We start from the raw sequence: 17,468 nt of genomic DNA on the forward strand, positions 1-17,468 counted from the left end.
TAAAATTAAGGATTAAATATTTTTTTTAATTTTAAGTAAAATTAAAACTAGTTCATTTTTAAAAAAGTTATCCAATTTAGTTTTTTAATTTTATAAATATGTAACCAAATTTTAATAAGTTTATTTGATGTTTGAAATATAATTTTTTTAATATAAATTCAAAAATATATTTGAAACATCAAATAAATTTAACAATTTAATTAAAAAATTAAATAACTAAGTCCTAAAGATTAAATTAATCAAAAATTTTAAAAAATAATTAATTACAATTTTTACTTAAATTAAAAAAACATATTTAATCCTAAAATTAACAATCATATTCTAAATTTTATATGCATATTTTTAGTTGTATAATTCAGAATATTTATAGATTTAAAAATATAATTTAGATTATATAGTTTAAAATAAACTTTTAGAATTTAGAAGATACATTTTAGGAATGTAACTCAGAGATGTAATATATTTATGGATAAGAAAATACATTCTGGAATATGTTTTCAAATTTTATAATTAAAAAAACGAAAGGGGCAATTTGTAATTTTAAGATGATGGGTGCAAAAAGCAATTACTGCGACGGAGTTGTAAGCTGTGGCCCAAATAAAAGAGAGAAAAACTAGAAACGAAGAATGCTTGATGAGCATTGCATCCCACTGAAACGCGAAAAGCGTGCTCAATGGATTTCACGGAGAAGGACCTATTCGGCGAAGATTCCGACAATGACAATGGGTCCCACTCCTCCCCCGCTTCCACTTCCTCCTCCACCGCCGCTTCCTCTTCCTCAGCCTCGTCGTCTTCGGCCTCTTCCTCGAAATCCAGCGAGGGCGCCGCGGACTCCTCCTCCGCCAGCGGCAGCGGCAGCAGCGGAGCCGAAGATGACGAGGAGAATGGAGACGTCGTAGACAGCACTAAGGACGGCGACGATCACCCTCACGACTATGAAGACAAAGATCTGTTCGACTCCGATAACGAAGATTACTGTAAAACCCTCGCCAAAAGTCCTTATCCTATTCCTGGTAAATTCTCTTTCTCTCTTTTCGGTTGAAGCATGCGCTGAACAATTGTTTTGCTACTTTTTCGTGATTTATGGATTGGATAATTAATTAGTGAGTGCTAGTCTTGTTGCTCCGTGTGAACGAATCATGATATGCGATCATGAATTACTATACCTGATAGGAAAAAACATAGCATGTATTACTTGTAAAAGAATCTATTATAGTGAAAATTCGGGTAGCTTATGTGGTTCGGGCACGTATAGAGAAAAGGAGTAGAAAAATATAGAGTGAATGAGGCGTAGGACAATCCTATTACTAGAGGTTGAGGGAGACCGAGAAAAATTATGAGCGAAATCATTAGGGATGATTTAGAGGTTAATGTTTGTGTGTAAATCTGAAATGATTCACTATAAATCATTGTTTGTGGTTTGACTTTCTAGTCAGCCCTACTTAATATAAAAAGGTTTGATTGTTTGTTGCCAGCAAATTTAGGTATTCGTCCCACAACGGTGCTTCTGTTTTTTCGCAGAAGTTAAACATGTTGAAGAATTAAAGAAAATATCATTGTTGATTTTATTTCTTAATTCGTTTTATGGCAAGATGTGATTTTCTCTGGCAGTATTGCCTGCCACCCGCAATGCAAATAACCAGGGTAGAGGGGGGTTTGGCCGTGGTCGTTGGCAGCAAGGGTATCAAAATGATAGAGGAGCTGGCCTTCTTCCTCGACCTGGACCTTATCCTCAGAGGCAGAATTTTGGATACGGAAATAGGTTTCAGAATGGTCGCCATGATGAGCGCTTTGTCTCTGAGTTGAAGCTTTCAAAAAGTGAAGAAACTCTGTCAAGAAAGTGCATTGCTTTTCAGGAGGTAGGGGAATCCTATTTTGCTATATTTAACTGCTGCTACATCAAGCAATTGATTGTTCAATTTGCTTTGAGAATTTGAGAAATTACCACGAAGATAGAATTTTATGTGTCAATATTAAACTTTACTTATTATGTTTAAACTGGTGAGTCAAGGAAAATAAATTATTGGTTGTATTTTAGAAACAAATTACTCTGATTATTGAAGCTACTGTTTTTTTACCTGTGGTGGTTTCTTGACTCATCGGTTAGTGTTATGTTATAAATTGCCTTTTTGGATTTATCAGTTCTGATTACGGCATTATGATTTCTTGATTATTCTGGTAGCCTTGTGAAGTTGCCTGCTATAGTCGTGTAGAAGGCGGAGAAGTACACTTCGATGACCGTAGTTTGGTGAGCTGTTTGATATCTTCAATTAATTTATTGCTTTTTGTTTCGTTCTCTTTACAATACTTTGTCATGGTATTATGCTCATTTAAGTGCTTTCTTTTTCCTGTTTATTTAGAGACTTTTTAAGCGCCATATTACTGAGGATGTTGGAGCTGATTTGAATGAAGGTTATGATACATTCATTCCCAAAAAAGGCACGTGAATCTGTCTATTAATCTAATCTTCTGGTTTGTGAATTTAGTTGGATTATGGAATGCTACTACTTGGACGATTTGTGCACGAGAAACAATGTCCAGTTGTACACCACTATTTATGTTACCAATACTTTTGTTCTGTTAATTTGTAAAGCAGACATAGGCTCAGAGGGCTTTGGTGATCTTCTTGCTTGCATTAGAGACAAAAATATTCCTCTTCAAAACATTCATTTTGTGGTAAGATATATATTATGACCTATATTTTGAAAACATTTTATATTACTAAACTAATTTCTGATCATTGGGCATCACTCTTGTTTTATCTTTGCAGACATTCCGTAACAATCTTAACAAGGTAATTTATACATTTTGAATTGGTTTGCTTTTTGGTCAGAATCTTCTCTGATCTTTGATTTTTAGAAAACTCTAACCCAATTCGTGATAACCTTAGTTGAACATTTTTTTGGTATCGCCTTGGGTTTTCTCAAGCTCACGAAGTCAGACACAAATTCTGGTTGTGGTACTGTGATTGCCTCATATTAACCAATTACTTTTGTCCCAGCAGATACTGGCAACAGCTTATATCCGTCATGAGCCTTGGGAAATGGGAGTGCACAAAAGGAATGGGGTTGTCTATCTTGATGTGCATAAGCTACCAGAAAGACCGCAAAGTGATTTAGATCGTAGGAGGTAGGCTCACCTACCTTTGAATTTCTTGATTCTTGGATCTGTAAATATTTGATTTAATCAACAGAGCGGCAATCAAGGCAGATTATTTGGGTATGTTGACTGTGCTAAAGAGCAGTAATCAATATAACAAAAAAGAGTAGATGTTAGGGAAAATGAAAAGAATTTTGCTAATAGTGCCTTATATTGTAATTAATGCCATATATTGTAAAAAAATATGATTTGTTGCTTTCTACTGCTCAAGCTTTAACTAATATACAAATTAAAAATTTTCTCCCCCATTTTTTTATTTTATTTTATTGAGATAAGCCTTAAACTTAATGAGTTTGGAAATTAGATGTTATGTAGGATATTGTTTTGAGAGCCTCGCCACTGAAGATCCTAGAAGAGCAGATGGAGAAGGGATACATCATGTTGATGCCAATGTTGAATTCTGTTCTGTGATTAAGACAAAATTAGGAGCTCACCGCATCTTAATGGGTGCTGAGATGGATTGCTGTGATTCAACTAATGACGGAAAGAGATTCTATGTGGAGTTGAAGACTAGTTGTGAGGTTCATATAGTTCTGGCTGTCTTGTGTTATATTTCAATTTTGGCTCTTATTTTTCTTTTCTAATAACACATTTATGTTGGCTTAATAATATGAGACTGTCATTTTTATGATCCAGTTGAATTATCATACTGAGGAAAGATTTGAGAGAGAAAAACTGCTGAAGTTTTGGGTAAATTTCCTATATTTTATGATCCAGTTGAGCTATCATTTGTTTTTCATCTCCATGTGTTCCCTTTTCAATTTTTATGATATATTCAACATGACTCTGTTTGTGCTTGCAGATCCAGTCATTTCTGGCGGGTGTTCCATATATTGTCATAGGATTTAGGTAACTGTTGTTTCTGCTTCATATCATTACAAAATCTTTGATTTTCTTTTAACATGGTGTGGGAAAGTTACTCAATTCAACTAGGTTTGGAAACATTGATTTCTGCTCATTTTAACGTTCTGTTCTTACATCTGGCATGCATGACAACTGAAAACTCATACTGCTAGTGGTTTCTACTTTAGTGTGTTTATATTGTTTATTTTCACTGTGTTACAGGGACGATGCAGGTCGTCTTGTTCGGACAGAAAGACTTAGAACCAAAGATATAACTCAGAGAGTAAAAATGAAGAACTACTGGCAGGTATAACTGCTGTAGGGTGAAAGGTGGCTAATCTTTTATGTGGCTTGATACTGCATCATTAGTTAATTAAAACTGCAGTAAGCACACCCTGTGGGTCATGGAGAACGCTCCAGATGTTATTTCCTTCTCTCACATCAATGATAAAAAGTACATACTTATAAGTGCAATTAATCGTTGCATAGCTAATTAAGGATCGTTCAATATCATCTTAGGAGGATAAAATCACATTTATATCTGTAAGTTCTGAAGTGTGATCACTTTGCTTTTCATGATAATTAACAAAATCTGTTGGCAGGGAGGAGTCTGCTTGGCTTTTGCAGATGAGGTATTATGCTGGCTCTATGGAACAGTAAAAGAAGGTGAGTAGTATACGCGCTCTCTGTTTTTGTTTTGTTGAAGTAGTGACCGATTGCTTTTATTTCGTGTGTATTTTTGTTTCAGATGAAGATTACATTTTGCAATTTGCTCCACCTTTCAACCGTCTGGAGCTTCTGCAAGCCCAGTCCTGCCCAGATGTAATTGCAAGTCATTTGGAGCTGTTGTGAAAATTTTGAGACCTTAGCTGTTATCTTTTAAACAATCCGGTACGCGAAGTAAGGGGAATCAAGTCTGGTGTTTTCCCGGCAACTTTGATCATTTCACGAACCTTTTTAGTATATAGGGTTACCCTCTGTGAGTGCTGACAATTGCATTCACAATTTTATAGAATTTTGCTGAAATATTGTGTATGGCCTTGCTTAGTTAGAATATAGTTTTTCATTTTACTGTTCTCGGCTTTGTGCTCTTCCGCTTTCTAAACTTGTCGGAAAAAACGTTCGCTTAAGTTTTCTTTTAAGAGCTAACATTAGAAAACACTAACTACATAGACAACACATTTATATAATTCAGCATACAAATATATTCTGAATTATATAACTTAAAATATTTATTTTTATTTTGTATTTTGGAATATAAATTTTTTTGAAAAAACAGGTTGAAATTATGAAAATCTAAGAAGAAATGGTCATTATTGCCACTCAGCTGAATTTAAATTCTTCCAAATCTCCTTTTATTGGAAAACACTAAGTTTTGAATCAGGGTAGCAGAAATCACATTTTGACTAAGTGATTAACTTGCAACCTTGTGTAATTACAAAGACCTTTTGCTTTATTAATGTTTCTTAGAAACATAATTGGAACACATTCTTGCAACTTCGATCGATGATTTGATATCCTAAACATTTGATATCATTCAAGAATTCTAATGTAAACCACCAGCTTGAATTTGTTGGTCCTCAACTTATTGGCAATGTGTGTCTGAACGTAAATAAGTAATTTTCTTGTCATTTATCAAAGACAACATTGAATCATTAACCTACTCTACAGATTAAATCATTAGACCTAGAATTGTTCCATTAATAAAAAATTTAGAGACACCATATTCATCACAAATTCAGATAGAAAAATTGGACTAATGATAGTAAAGTTGATTCACTAATTTGAATTAGAAGATTTGTTTGTATTTCACAAATTCAGGATAGAAAAATTGGACTAGTGATAGTAAAGATGATTCACTAATTTGAATTAGAAGATTTGTTTGTATTTCAAGAATGCCTTCATCACTTTCATTTAAATTCATATTTCCATCTCCAATTTTTAATATCCAATTAGTAAATTCTTTGATATCTGTTGTAGTTTCGTTTGTGACAGCATTTAATTTCATGTTTTTAGAAAGTTTGACGACTTTGCAATATTTCTATAACTCACAATAGTTTATTATTGATTTGATGACATCATATTTAGCTCCTTTTTTTACCACGGGTAAAATTTATTAAAATCTTCTAAAACAATCACTTTACCCCAAAAATGTTGATCTTTGGTTGAATTTTTCATAATGTCCCTCAGTGTTCTATCAAATTCTCTAAAGCATAGTTTATTCATTATGGATGTCTAATCCCATACAATCAATTTTGTTTCTATCAGGAGTTTAGCACGAAGACTACCTTGAGTGCTGTTCCAAGTTGATTCCTAATTTATCAAGATTGGAATGCAAAATCTATAATGTGTTGTTTTCCCATTAGGAAGTAATAAGTATGCAGTCTCACTCGAAGCTACATTTAAATCAATCATTCTCTTGCATCTCACAAGAGTTGAGTATTCACCACATGAAAGTTTTACCTTTTTCACCATATCATACCCAAAAAAGAATCTTCCTTTTTGTGAAACATTGTTTCAAAAATGTTTTCATGCTTAAATATTCCTATTAGGTAGAAACTAGGCCTATTATCGGATCTAATGAATAAAAACACCATTTTACCCTAATTCAGTCTTAATATCCGTGTGAGATATAATGTGACTTTTTTTTTCTTTTTCAAAACTTCTTTTAGCGAAATTTTTTTATCATTAGACTTGGTGTTTTTATTATCTAATTTTATTTAAAGAGGAAAGGCGTGATCTACTTCAATTTAGCAAAATAATATAATTTTAAATTTTTTTATTTATTTATGTTTTATGATTATTATGATAAAAAGAAAATACCTTCAAGAATGAAAAATATCTTGCCCAAAAGAAAATCATTAAATCTAGAAAAGAAAATTATTTGGAAGGAATAGAAATGAATCGAAACAGGAAATCATTGTTTGAGTCTCAAAATTTAAAATTGCATCCCTCTCCTTAAAACTTAACCTCAAAACTCTAGCTTCCTGCAACACTAGCCACGGTGTCGTAATGTTGTTATAATTAAGTGACAATTGCATTGAATTGAATCAAATTAAATCACAGAGAAAGTGATAACATACATCCTATCCATGACCTAAACACATTCCAGAAGAGTTAGAGTTGTTTTGAAAAATGAAACAAAATACTTTCTCTAGGACCATCATAAAATAAATCTAAACCTAGTATGATATTCTTTTTTAGATTTTATATTAAGAATTAAGTAATGTATGATTTATAAATTTGATAGAAGGTGTCCCATTACAGGACACAATGAATGAATGACCACATGACAAACTCTTGCTAAAAAAGTTTTCTTAGAAAGGTAATGATAATGTATAATTTTCTAAGTGAATAAACTTTTACTAAAATGAATTGCATGACACTCTGAAAATAAAGAAACTGAATTGCATGGGAGTCTAAAAGTAAAGAATTTGAAGGGTTTTGGTCTACTTTGTGTAAAATCAATTTGAGAATTTAAAAGGTTATACTGTCAAAATATTTGAACAGTCGTGTCTTATTCCAAGACAGCAACGTCTCATGAGCTCCCTCTAATCATCCTTATTAGCTCCCTAACTTCGTCTTCTTTTTGGCTCAAAACCTTGCTTGAGGAGGACGAATTCTGGAAGACAGCACAGGCGTTCGTTATGTACTTGTTCCAAGACCCTGTTTACACCTATTTAAAGGTTGTCAAAGTTGAACGAAAAGTAACCTCAATGAATTGAAAAGTGTTATTATTTATGTGGTTCACATTTTTCTTAACAGGTGCTTAAAAAAGAGTAGATGTTAGGGAAAACGAAAAGAATTTTGTTAATAATGCCTTATATTGTAAAAAATATGATTTGTTGCTTTCTACTGCTCTAGCTTTAACTAGTATACAAATTAAAAAATTTTCTCCCCCACTTTCGCTTTGATTTATTGGGATAAGCCTTAGACTTAATGCGTTTGGCAATTAGATGTTATGTAGGATATTGTTTTGAAAGCCTCGCCACTGAAGATCCTACAAGAGCAGACGGAGAAGGGATACATCATGTTGATGCCAATGTTGAATTCTGTTCTGTGATTAAGACAAAATTAGGAGCTCATCGCATCTTAATGGGTGCTGAGATTGATTGCTGTGATTCGACTAATGACGGAAAGAGATTCTATGTGGAGTTAAAGACTAGTTGTGAGGTTCATAGAGTTCTGGCTGTCTTGTGTTATATTTCAATTTTAGCTCTTATTTTTCTTTTCTAATAAAACATTTCTCTTTGCTTAATAATATGGGAATGTCATTTTTATGATCCAGTTGAATTATCATACTGAGGAAAGATTCGAGAGAAAAAAACTGTTGAAGTTTTGGGTACATTTCCTATATTTTGAAACCAATTCATTAGTTTTTCATCTCCACGTGTTCCATTTTCAATTTTTATGATATATTCCACAAGACTCTGTTTGTGCTTGCAGATTCAGTCATTTCTGGCAGGTGTTCCATATATTGTCATAGGATTTAGGTAACTGTTGTTTCTGCTTCATACCATTATAAAATCTTTGATTTTCTCCAACATTGTGTGGGAAAGTTACTCAATTCAACTAGGTTTGGAGAGATTGATTTCTGCTTATTTTAACGTTTTGTTCTTACATCTTGCATGCATGACAACTGAAAACTCATACTGCTAGTGTTTTCTACATTAGTGTGTTTATATTGTTTATTTTAAATGTGGTACAGGGACGATGCAGGTCGTCTTGTTCGGACAGAAAGAATTGGAACCAAAGATATAACTCAGAGAGTAGAAATGAAGAACTACTGGCAGGTATAACTGCTATAGGATGCAAGGGGGCTAATATTTTATGTGGCTTGATACTGCATCGTTAGTTAATTAAAACTGCAGTAAGAACACCCTGTCGGTCATGGAGAGCGCTCCAGTTGTTTTTTCCTTCTCTCACATCAATGGTGAAAGTACATTCTTATACGTGCAATTAATCGTTGCATAGCTAATTAAGGAGGATTAAATCATTTATATCTGTAAGTTCTGAAGTGTATTCACTTTCCTTTTCATCATAATTAATAAAATCTGTTGGCAGGGAGGAGTCTGCTTGGCTTTTGCAGATGAGGTATTAGGCTGGCTCTATGGAACAGTAAAAGAAGGTGAATAGTATACGTGCTCTCTGTTTTTGTTTTGTTGAAGTAATGGCCAACTGCTTTTATTTCATGTGTATTTTTGGTTTTCAGGTGAAGATTACATTTTGAAGTTTGCTCGACCTTTCAACCGTCTGGAGCTTCTGCGGGCCCAGTCCTGCCCAGATGTAATTACTAGTCATTTGGAGCTGTTGTGAAAATTTTAAGAGCTTAGCAACTTTGATCATTTCACGAACCTTCTTAGTATATAGGGTTACCCTCTGAGTGCTGACAATTGCATTCACAACTTTATAGAATTTTGCTGAAATATTGTGTTTGACCTTGCTTAGTTGGATTATAGTTTTTCATTTTATTGTTCCCAGCTTTGTACTCTTCCATTTTCTAAACTTATAGCAAAAAACGTTCGCTTGAAGTTTACTTTTAAGAGCTAGATATTGGAGAACGCGAACTGCATAGACAACGTACATTTGTATAATTCAGCATACAAATATAATCTGAATTATATAACTTAAAATATATTTTTATTTTGTATTTAGAAATATACTATCTGAAATATAAAAAAATTGTATTTTACATTATATATTTTGGAATATAAAATTTTGTGAAAATACATGTTGAAATTTTGAAAATCTAAGAAGAAATGGCCATTATTGCCACTCAGCTGAATCTAATATTCTTCCAGATCTACTTTTACGGAATGGACATAGAGGCGACGTAGGTTTCCATCAAGAAGACAGATTTATGCACCATTTAGAGTTTGATTGAGGAATATTTATAGAAAATTTAGTGTTTTATGACGACAAAATATAGCGTTTAGCTAAGTAATTCCTAAAAGAACTTCAAATTTTAAAATTGGATTAAATATGTTTTTAATCCCTAAACTATTGGCCATTTCTGGTTTTCGTCCCTCTTTCAAAATAAGGTACAATTTGGTCATCATTCTTTTCGAGAACTAAAACCAAAGTTTCGAGGGCTAAAACTAGAGTTTCGAAAAAATGAGGACCAAATTTGTACCTTATTTTGAAAGAGGGACGAAAACCAGAAACGACCAATAGTTTAGGGACTAAAAACATATTTAACCCTTTAAAATTTTATAAGCAGTACCTTTAGTTCAATTAGATAATTTTATTTTTTTAAATCAAATTTGAAAACTAGTTTATACTCATTTATTTCTCTTATTGATTATTAGTTTTTTACTATGCTCATGGTTTTAGTTGTAGTTTATTTTAACTGAGATACTGACAATTTTGTTTTCCAAAATGTCGATTAAATTTATTTTTCTAATCTATCTAAATTGGTTTTATATTTCCCAACAATATCAGCCAGAGCTTTTTTAATCAAGCCATGCTTATAATTCCATTCTTTGCTGATATTTGTAAGACTTTTATTAATATAATTGAAATTGTTTGGATTATTTTAAAACCATGTAAATTAGGGTTATTTAGTGGTCAATATTGACCAAGAAACAAATATGAACTAACTATTGTTTTGATAAATGTTTTTTAAAAAAAAAATAGACGATATTTGATTTTGTTATATTTATTTGAGGATTGCACGGATATTTTTATTCAACATTACTACCGTTATCTTTTTCTCTAAAGTTAGTTGTTATTATTTTGTTGTTAATTGGCCAGTGTTTTATCAATCTTGAGTATGATTTTTTTTTTTAACTTTACCAAATTTCGAAAGTCCTATTAAAAGTGTAAATTCTAATTAATATTAGTAAAAAATAATTATGATGAGAGTAAATTAAAAAAAAAAATCTAGTTGTTATCAATTAAGAAAAACAGGTATAAAATTTAATATGTTTGAATTTTTTAAAAGATGTAAACATATTAATGAAATGACAGCTGAATTGCTATAAAAGTTTTGAAATGCCAGGTTACAGAATTTCATTAGAATTTCTTTCTCAAAGTGATAAGTTATGTTGTTCTTCCATATTCAGGACTTTAATCTCTCTCTGTATATTTATATTGTTAATTTCTCTTCAAGATTTTTAATCCTCACAAATCTGAAAGTTTTGAAAGTGATTTTAATATACATTTATTTAACTATGTAATATCAACTAGTTTGTTTTTAGATCCCTGCACGAATACAGATAAACCAAAAAACATATTATATTTTAATAATAAAATTATATAATTATCATTCATGTATGTCAAAATTATAATATAGATAAAAGTGTCAAATATCAATGTTTATAAGAATTAAATTAGTTCGTAATTTTTGCATTATTTTAAAATTTTATATTTATATAAGAAGGATTTTGTTCATTATAAATGCTTATATCAAAAGTTTTCATCTACAATTAACCTACAAAGTAGTAATTTTGATAAACAATCTTATAATAGAAACAAAACTTAGATTATGAAGAATGTGTATATCTTTTTGTATTGTAAATGTTGTGAGTTTGATATTTTTAAAGAGTTTCAAATAGATAATATTTTTAGTTGTTGTACATACATTTTTATCTATCTTTAAAATTAGAATTTTCAATTATTTTTTTGTTTTTATTCTGCAAACAACAATATATTGAACTTGAGAGGTAAAGTCCTTATGAATTATCTTTGCAAAACAAAATGATATCGAGAATTGTTTCTTTTTTTAAAATTTAAAATGCAATCCAAAATTAAAAAAACACTAAATTTTGGATTACAAGCACATTTAAAAGTTTAGGTTAAGATAAACAAGTATTTTTCAAAGCTTTATCATTTGACATCAACAATTCTTGAATTTGCATAAGACAAAAGTTTTTAAGTTCAGATCCTCAATTTGAAGATCTACACAAATAATGGTGTTAAATAAAATAATTTAGAATGATATGATTAATTTAAAATTAATTATATCATTCTAGTTTGGACGTTGGGTTCATACTCAACAAAGCAACAATTAATCTTCTAAGTTCATTTTCAGAAGCAAATTCACTTGCTTATTTGATTTCATCAATAAATTTCTTATTATTTGTCAATAATCCAAAAACATTACAAGCTTCTTTATATATTTCGAAATTTTGTTCACTAATATAACCCTTTTGAAGGAATAAAATTAAGTTTACTAATAATGTACCATTGCTTCCTGGGTTTCCATTGTTTTTGTTTCTTAGTTGGAAATTAAGAATAAATCAAATTTATTCCTTCGTAATAACTTTTATTAGCCTCAAATCATGTTAAAAACATAATGTTTTTTTTAATTGTTGAAGATTATATCTATCTATCTATGTATTGTTAATTTCTGCAGAACGTCAGAAGGTTTTGTAAATGATTTTATAATTCATTTATTTAATTATGTAATATCAAATATCATTTTAATAGTCCCCTGAAGTGGGATACTTCAGTCCAATAATGTGAATATGAAAAATTCAGAATCTTTTCATTAATGTACTCCAGCAACGATTACAAGCAAAATCATTTTCTCATATACCGTAAGCCATTGGTTAATAGCAAGGCTTACTAATTTCTTTTAAAAGATTACAATGACAAAAACTAATAAAAATCCATAGATATTCATATAAAATAAAAAAAAATTATATCTTATTTTTTTAATTTTCTTAGGAAGGTGCTAAGGTAAGCGAAAATTGATTACAAAAATTCATCACTGTCTACCTTAACTCTTAAAAGAGGTATTTTGTTTTTTTCTTATATTTTGGCTTCTGTGTGTGTTTAGAAAAAAACAAAATATCCTGAACAAGAGAGAAAAATAAATAAATAAAAAATATATAAAGACAACTGGGTGGTGTCTTGTTGAGACCTTAGGAGACATGGAATGAAAGTTTGATGAAACCAATAAGAAGAGTAGTTTGGATGAAAAAACAACAATGGAACAGCTAAATCAGTGTTCATCAAAGTTAAAATTTTCCTTCTTGCTAAAGCTGGCGCTATGTCACTAATATCCCATTTGCAACTTTATTATATTCAAAATACATCCACATATTTCATATATTATTTAAATGAATTATTATTTTGTTTTTTAATTAAATAATAAAATAGAGAATTAAAACTAAAGACTTATTACCCTTTTAGAATATAAGATATTATCTTTGATGAATCTGTTTGACTTAAAATAATCGAATGCGACTATGCGGCAGAGGGCAAAGGTCTCGTTTAAATGAAATTACTTTTTTACACTAAATAAAATACATAAAGAAAAAAACAGAAAATGCAAAAAATGCATTTGCATAAAATAATAATACAGTCTTAAATTATGAAGTAAATAACAAAATAAGTTACGATTTGAAATTTGCTTAAATATTCTTATTTGGTAGAAACTAATTGTCGAATCTAATGAAAAAAAAAACAACATTTTACCCTAATTCAGTTTTAACATCAGTGTGAGATATAATGTGAACTTTTTTTTTCTTATCAAAACTTTTTTTAGCGAAATAATTTAATCATCAGACTGTGTTTTTAACTTATCTAATTTTATTTTGAGAGGAAATAATTTTATTTTTGAACTTTTTATTTATTGATTTTTTAGGATTATTATGATAAAAAGAAAATAGCTTGAAGAATGAAAAATATCTTGCCCGAAAGAAAAGCACTAAATGTAGAAAAGAAAAAAAGAAAAATATTTGGAAGGAATAGAAACGAACCGAAACGGGGAATCATTGTTTGCGTCTGTAAATTGAAAATTGCATCCCTCTCCCTGAAACTCAACCTCAAAACCCTAGCTTCCTGCAACACGAGCCACTACGACGTCGTTTCAGTAACGTTGTTATGATTGGGTGACAATCGTACCGAACAGAATCAAATCGAATCGCGGAGAGGAAGACAGCACCGGCGTTCGTTATGTACAGAGAGCGAGGAGTGGGATCCAAATCGGAGGTAACTTCCGCTGATCGGAAGCGAATCAACGACGTCCTCGATAAACAGCTCGAACGATCCTCGCCGTCCACATCCAGAGCCGCCGGCATCAACGGCAAGGACCGCTCGTCCTCCTCTTCTCTCTTAGCCGCCGCCGCCGCCAAGGACTCCCGCTCCGCCTCCGTCACCGCCCCTATCTCCAAGAATTCCAATGCTTCTGACGGTTCGAGATTTCTCCTTTTCTCTTACGATCTGATCTCTTTTCGATGCCAATCTCGCCAACCGAATCCTAATCCTTTTCGGAGCTGGCCGTATCTTTACACGGACTTAGGGTTATGTTAATAAGCGTTTTGTAGAACTCCTGACTTTGTTTTTACTGTTTTTTATTGCTCGAATAGTGTAGAGACGCTGAATTAGATTCCGGTAGGGTTTTTGAGACGTGGAAGGGGGTAAAACACGGTGATATTAATTGGAGGAAAAGTTTAGAGAGGTAAAGTTGACGTAGAGTGAATATTGAGCTGACTTTGTTTTACATGCTTTATTGGATGCAGAAGAGTCTGAAACAGACAGCGAGGAGTCTGATGTTAGCGGTTCCGATGGAGATGACACGTCTTGGATCTCGTGGTTCTGCAATTTGAGAGGAAACGAGTTCTTTTGCGAGGTTGATGACGATTACATCCAGGACGACTTCAACCTGTGCGGATTAAGCAGTCAAGTGCCTTACTACGATTATGCTCTGGATTTGATTTTGGATGTTGAGTCCTCCCATGGTAAGCTTATGGTTATATGCTTTAAACTTTTCAAGTGCAAAATATCACTCTTTCTGTTTGCTTGTGAAACTATGCAATGCATGCTAACTCCTTGTGATTTAAATTGTGCACTTGCATGTCTGCAGTGTGGATTATGTATTTGATCATTTTTGTACTTCGGCCCTGTTTTGGATAAATTTCTCAATGAACACTTGAGAAGAAATAAGAAGGTAAAATGAATAAGCTTCTTTCATGTGTTAAAATTAGCTTATGCATAACTTAATTTATAAATATTTTCTTATTTAGCTTCTCCAGAAGCTGATTTTAATTTATGCATAAGTTAATTTTAACTTATGAGAAAAGCTTGATTCATTTTATGTTTCAATCTCCTTCTCTTATAAGTGCTTATTAAGAAGTTTATGCAAACAGGACCGAATGTTTGAAATCTAAATTGGGTTGGTGGGATTGTGTAGGTGACATGTTTACGGAGGAACAAAATGAGTTAATTGAATCAGCAGCCGAGATGCTATATGGTCTGATTCATGCCCGGTATATACTGACAAGCAAAGGAATGGCTGCAATGGTTAGACCTCTCTGTCACTAATTTCTCTCTTAATGTAATCTTCTTTAGTTAAGGTTTGTAGTGTTGATGATATTGGAATTTGCACAGCTGGACAAGTACAAGAACTATGATTTTGGCAGATGCCCGAGAGTTTACTGCTCTGGACAACCTTGCATTCCAGTTGGTCAGTCAGACATCCCTAGATCCAGTACTGTGAAAATATACTGCCCTAGGTGTGAAGACATTTACTATCCTCGCTCCAAGTATCAAGGCAGTATCCTTGGCCCTATTATATTATTGAACTTGTGTGGGTTTTTAGTTTATTATGCATCCACATCTCTCTGGAAGTAACGCTCATGCATCTTTTCTCTTGGTTTTCACTGGAAATACATATATTGATCTTTCTAGGGTCTAGTTTTTGCATGTAGATCATAAACTACATTCTAATTAAGGTCAAATACCTATAAGAGCAAGGTTTGGGATTCTTGTTACTTATTCTGAAAAGATGACTCTCAATTGAATACATTGCTAATCTACGCAATACTAAGCTGGTCTATAATGGAATTGAGTTTTAACTTTAAAAGATGACAAGTGATACTAGATATCTTGAAAGTGTTTGGTGAACGTCTGGAAACACTGTGTTGTTTTCTTTTTTTGAGAATATATGTCTCTATATAGGGAGGGACCAGGTTCATCCTTGAGTAACTTCATGAGAATAACTCCTTATTGTAACCAGTCATTTTCTTTAGATCTAGTGATTCTAATGAATAATTAATATTCACCGTTAGATTTCCAAAAATAAGCAGTGAAAATGGGGAGTAACTTTCTTGGGAGTAAATTGTTCCCTCCCCTGTCTCTCTATATATCCATCTCTCTCTCTATGTGTGTGTGTGTGTGTTATATTCTGCAATTTTACTTCCAGCTGTCTAGTGGCAGTATATCTCTAGGCGTAAGGACAGTTTAGGGACCATTGGACCTTTTGAAAAAATGTTATTTATCATAATCATTGAAATCCTAGAAGTTTCCAGGATAAAATCTGCAGAACAAGATAATTAAATCCTGAAATATGTGAATTTAACTAAGATTGCTTGTCTTTTATTCTCTATATATTTTGCAACTTATAATTGTGGCTTATTTAAATGGTGGTACACTATCCTGTTCTCAAATCCTTAATTCTATTTTAGACATTGACGGAGCTTATTTTGGAACTACATTTCCTCACCTGTTCCTCATGACTTATGGACAACTAAAACCACAGAAACCATCACAGAGCTATGTTCCAAGAGTTTTTGGCTTCAAACTTCACAAGCCTTGAAGCTGAAATTTTAAGCTTCCATTAAAGTAAGAGTTTACCTTCTTAAAGTCTTTCATAGTAGTTTTTGGCCATGCTGCTTATCATAAGCTTTCAGAATCAGTAAAATCTAGAGCTTCTGTTTTTGCTTTAGGAGCATGTTGTAAAGAGAATTGCAGACGACCTGTCATGCAAATGCTGGTTTCAATTTCAGCTTGGAATTCAGTGAGCTTCAAGTTCCATGAACAAGTGCTTAGGTACTTCAATGCACTCTTAAGTGCTTATTGCAAATTGTATTCTTGCGGTTAGTTTCACTTAAAGTTGTTTATGATTGTGTCAGATTACAGATACCCAACTATTTTATATTATTTTATTCCATTTGCTCTCTCCCACGTTTACGAAGCTTTCAAAATTTGTGGATTGGACCTCAATGGGTTCACACGTATAAGTCTTTTATTTAATTTAATTGCTATAATGTTTAGTGGGTCCGCCTAAGACGTCATAATGATCATGGCTATGTTTTGGTAGATGTTGGAAAAGTATTTTTGGAAATTTCAACCAAATTGTTTTATTTCATAAGCAAAATTAAATACGGAAAATTGGTTTCTGGAGTAAAAAACACTCTTGAATTCTTCCATCATTATTTCGAACGTGCTTTGTACCTACATAAAATATGAAATACTGTATATGGATAATTTGAGCATGCATCATTCAAAACTCTATGTATAGGTGAAATAAAAGACTGACATGTGAGTTAGTTGGACCAAACCAAAGGATATTAGCTGAACAGACAGCACATTTTAACTTATTTTTTTACTTTATTTTACTGAATCCATCCAAAACCTGGGTACTCACCATCCCCACCCACTCTGTCAACGATGCTTCATGCTACCCCTTAGCTTCCAGTCCAACATGCACAACCATGGTTTATTACTGTCAATTTTTA

General features: G+C 32.2%; 2 protein-coding genes across 4 annotated transcripts; both read left to right on the plus strand.

Moving 5' to 3' along the window:
• The first annotated feature begins 632 nt into the window (after positions 1-632).
• On the plus strand, positions 633-9,331 carry LOC148190544 (NAD-capped RNA hydrolase DXO1-like). 3 transcript variants are annotated; one of them, XM_088102827.1, is made up of 13 exons: positions 633-1,013; positions 1,612-1,859; positions 2,183-2,248; positions 2,361-2,439; positions 2,597-2,676; positions 2,771-2,794; positions 3,005-3,129; positions 7,959-8,175; positions 8,291-8,344; positions 8,449-8,495; positions 8,711-8,795; positions 9,067-9,130; positions 9,215-9,331. In XM_088102827.1, the coding sequence occupies exons 1-13, from the start codon at positions 674-676 to the stop codon at positions 9,316-9,318; spliced, it is 1,533 nt and encodes a 510-aa protein (XP_087958953.1). In that variant the 5' UTR covers positions 633-673; the 3' UTR covers positions 9,319-9,331. The 3 variants fall into 3 exon arrangements, with proteins under 3 accessions (XP_087958953.1, XP_087958952.1, XP_087958954.1); XM_088102826.1 differs by lacking the exons at positions 7,959-8,175; positions 8,291-8,344; positions 8,449-8,495; ... (1 more) ...; positions 9,067-9,130; positions 9,215-9,331 and adding exons at positions 3,464-3,680; positions 3,796-3,849; positions 3,962-4,008; ... (1 more) ...; positions 4,605-4,668; positions 4,751-5,078; XM_088102828.1 differs by lacking the exons at positions 2,771-2,794; positions 7,959-8,175; positions 8,291-8,344; ... (2 more) ...; positions 9,067-9,130; positions 9,215-9,331 and adding exons at positions 3,464-3,680; positions 3,796-3,849; positions 3,962-4,008; ... (1 more) ...; positions 4,605-4,668; positions 4,751-5,078.
• A 4,323-nt stretch (positions 9,332-13,654) lies between these two features.
• On the plus strand, positions 13,655-16,909 carry LOC148190545 (casein kinase II subunit beta-1-like). The gene is made up of 6 exons (XM_088102830.1): positions 13,655-14,143; positions 14,472-14,690; positions 15,143-15,252; positions 15,340-15,505; positions 16,416-16,572; positions 16,677-16,909. The coding sequence occupies exons 1-5, from the start codon at positions 13,906-13,908 to the stop codon at positions 16,544-16,546; spliced, it is 864 nt and encodes a 287-aa protein (XP_087958956.1). The 5' UTR covers positions 13,655-13,905; the 3' UTR covers positions 16,547-16,572; positions 16,677-16,909.
• Positions 16,910-17,468: the final 559 nt, after the last annotated feature.

The sequence above is a fragment of the Vigna umbellata genome, unplaced genomic scaffold (assembly GCF_029865625.1).
Source record: "Vigna umbellata cultivar VRB3 unplaced genomic scaffold, Vumbellata_1.0 scaffold_794, whole genome shotgun sequence".
Classification (NCBI taxonomy): domain Eukaryota; kingdom Viridiplantae; phylum Streptophyta; class Magnoliopsida; order Fabales; family Fabaceae; genus Vigna; species Vigna umbellata.

What these genes read in the sequence shown, in the direction of transcription:
- LOC148190545 (XM_088102830.1), top strand. Translation starts at nt 13,906, where the DNA reads ATGTACAGAGAGCGAGGAGTGGGATCCAAATCGGAGGTAACTTCCGCT. An exon ending in GGATGTTGAGTCCTCCCATG is followed by an intron (nt 14,691 to 15,142) that starts GTAAGCTTATGG and finishes GGGATTGTGTAG; the next exon opens with GTGACATGTTTACGGAGGAA. An exon ending in GCAAAGGAATGGCTGCAATG is followed by an intron (nt 15,253 to 15,339) that starts GTTAGACCTCTC and finishes GAATTTGCACAG; the next exon opens with CTGGACAAGTACAAGAACTA.
- LOC148190544 (XM_088102827.1), top strand. Translation starts at nt 674, where the DNA reads ATGGATTTCACGGAGAAGGACCTATTCGGCGAAGATTCCGACAATGAC. An exon ending in TCCGTAACAATCTTAACAAG is followed by an intron (nt 2,795 to 3,004) that starts GTAATTTATACA and finishes TTGTCCCAGCAG; the next exon opens with ATACTGGCAACAGCTTATAT. An exon ending in CTATGGAACAGTAAAAGAAG is followed by an intron (nt 9,131 to 9,214) that starts GTGAATAGTATA and finishes TTTGGTTTTCAG; the next exon opens with GTGAAGATTACATTTTGAAG.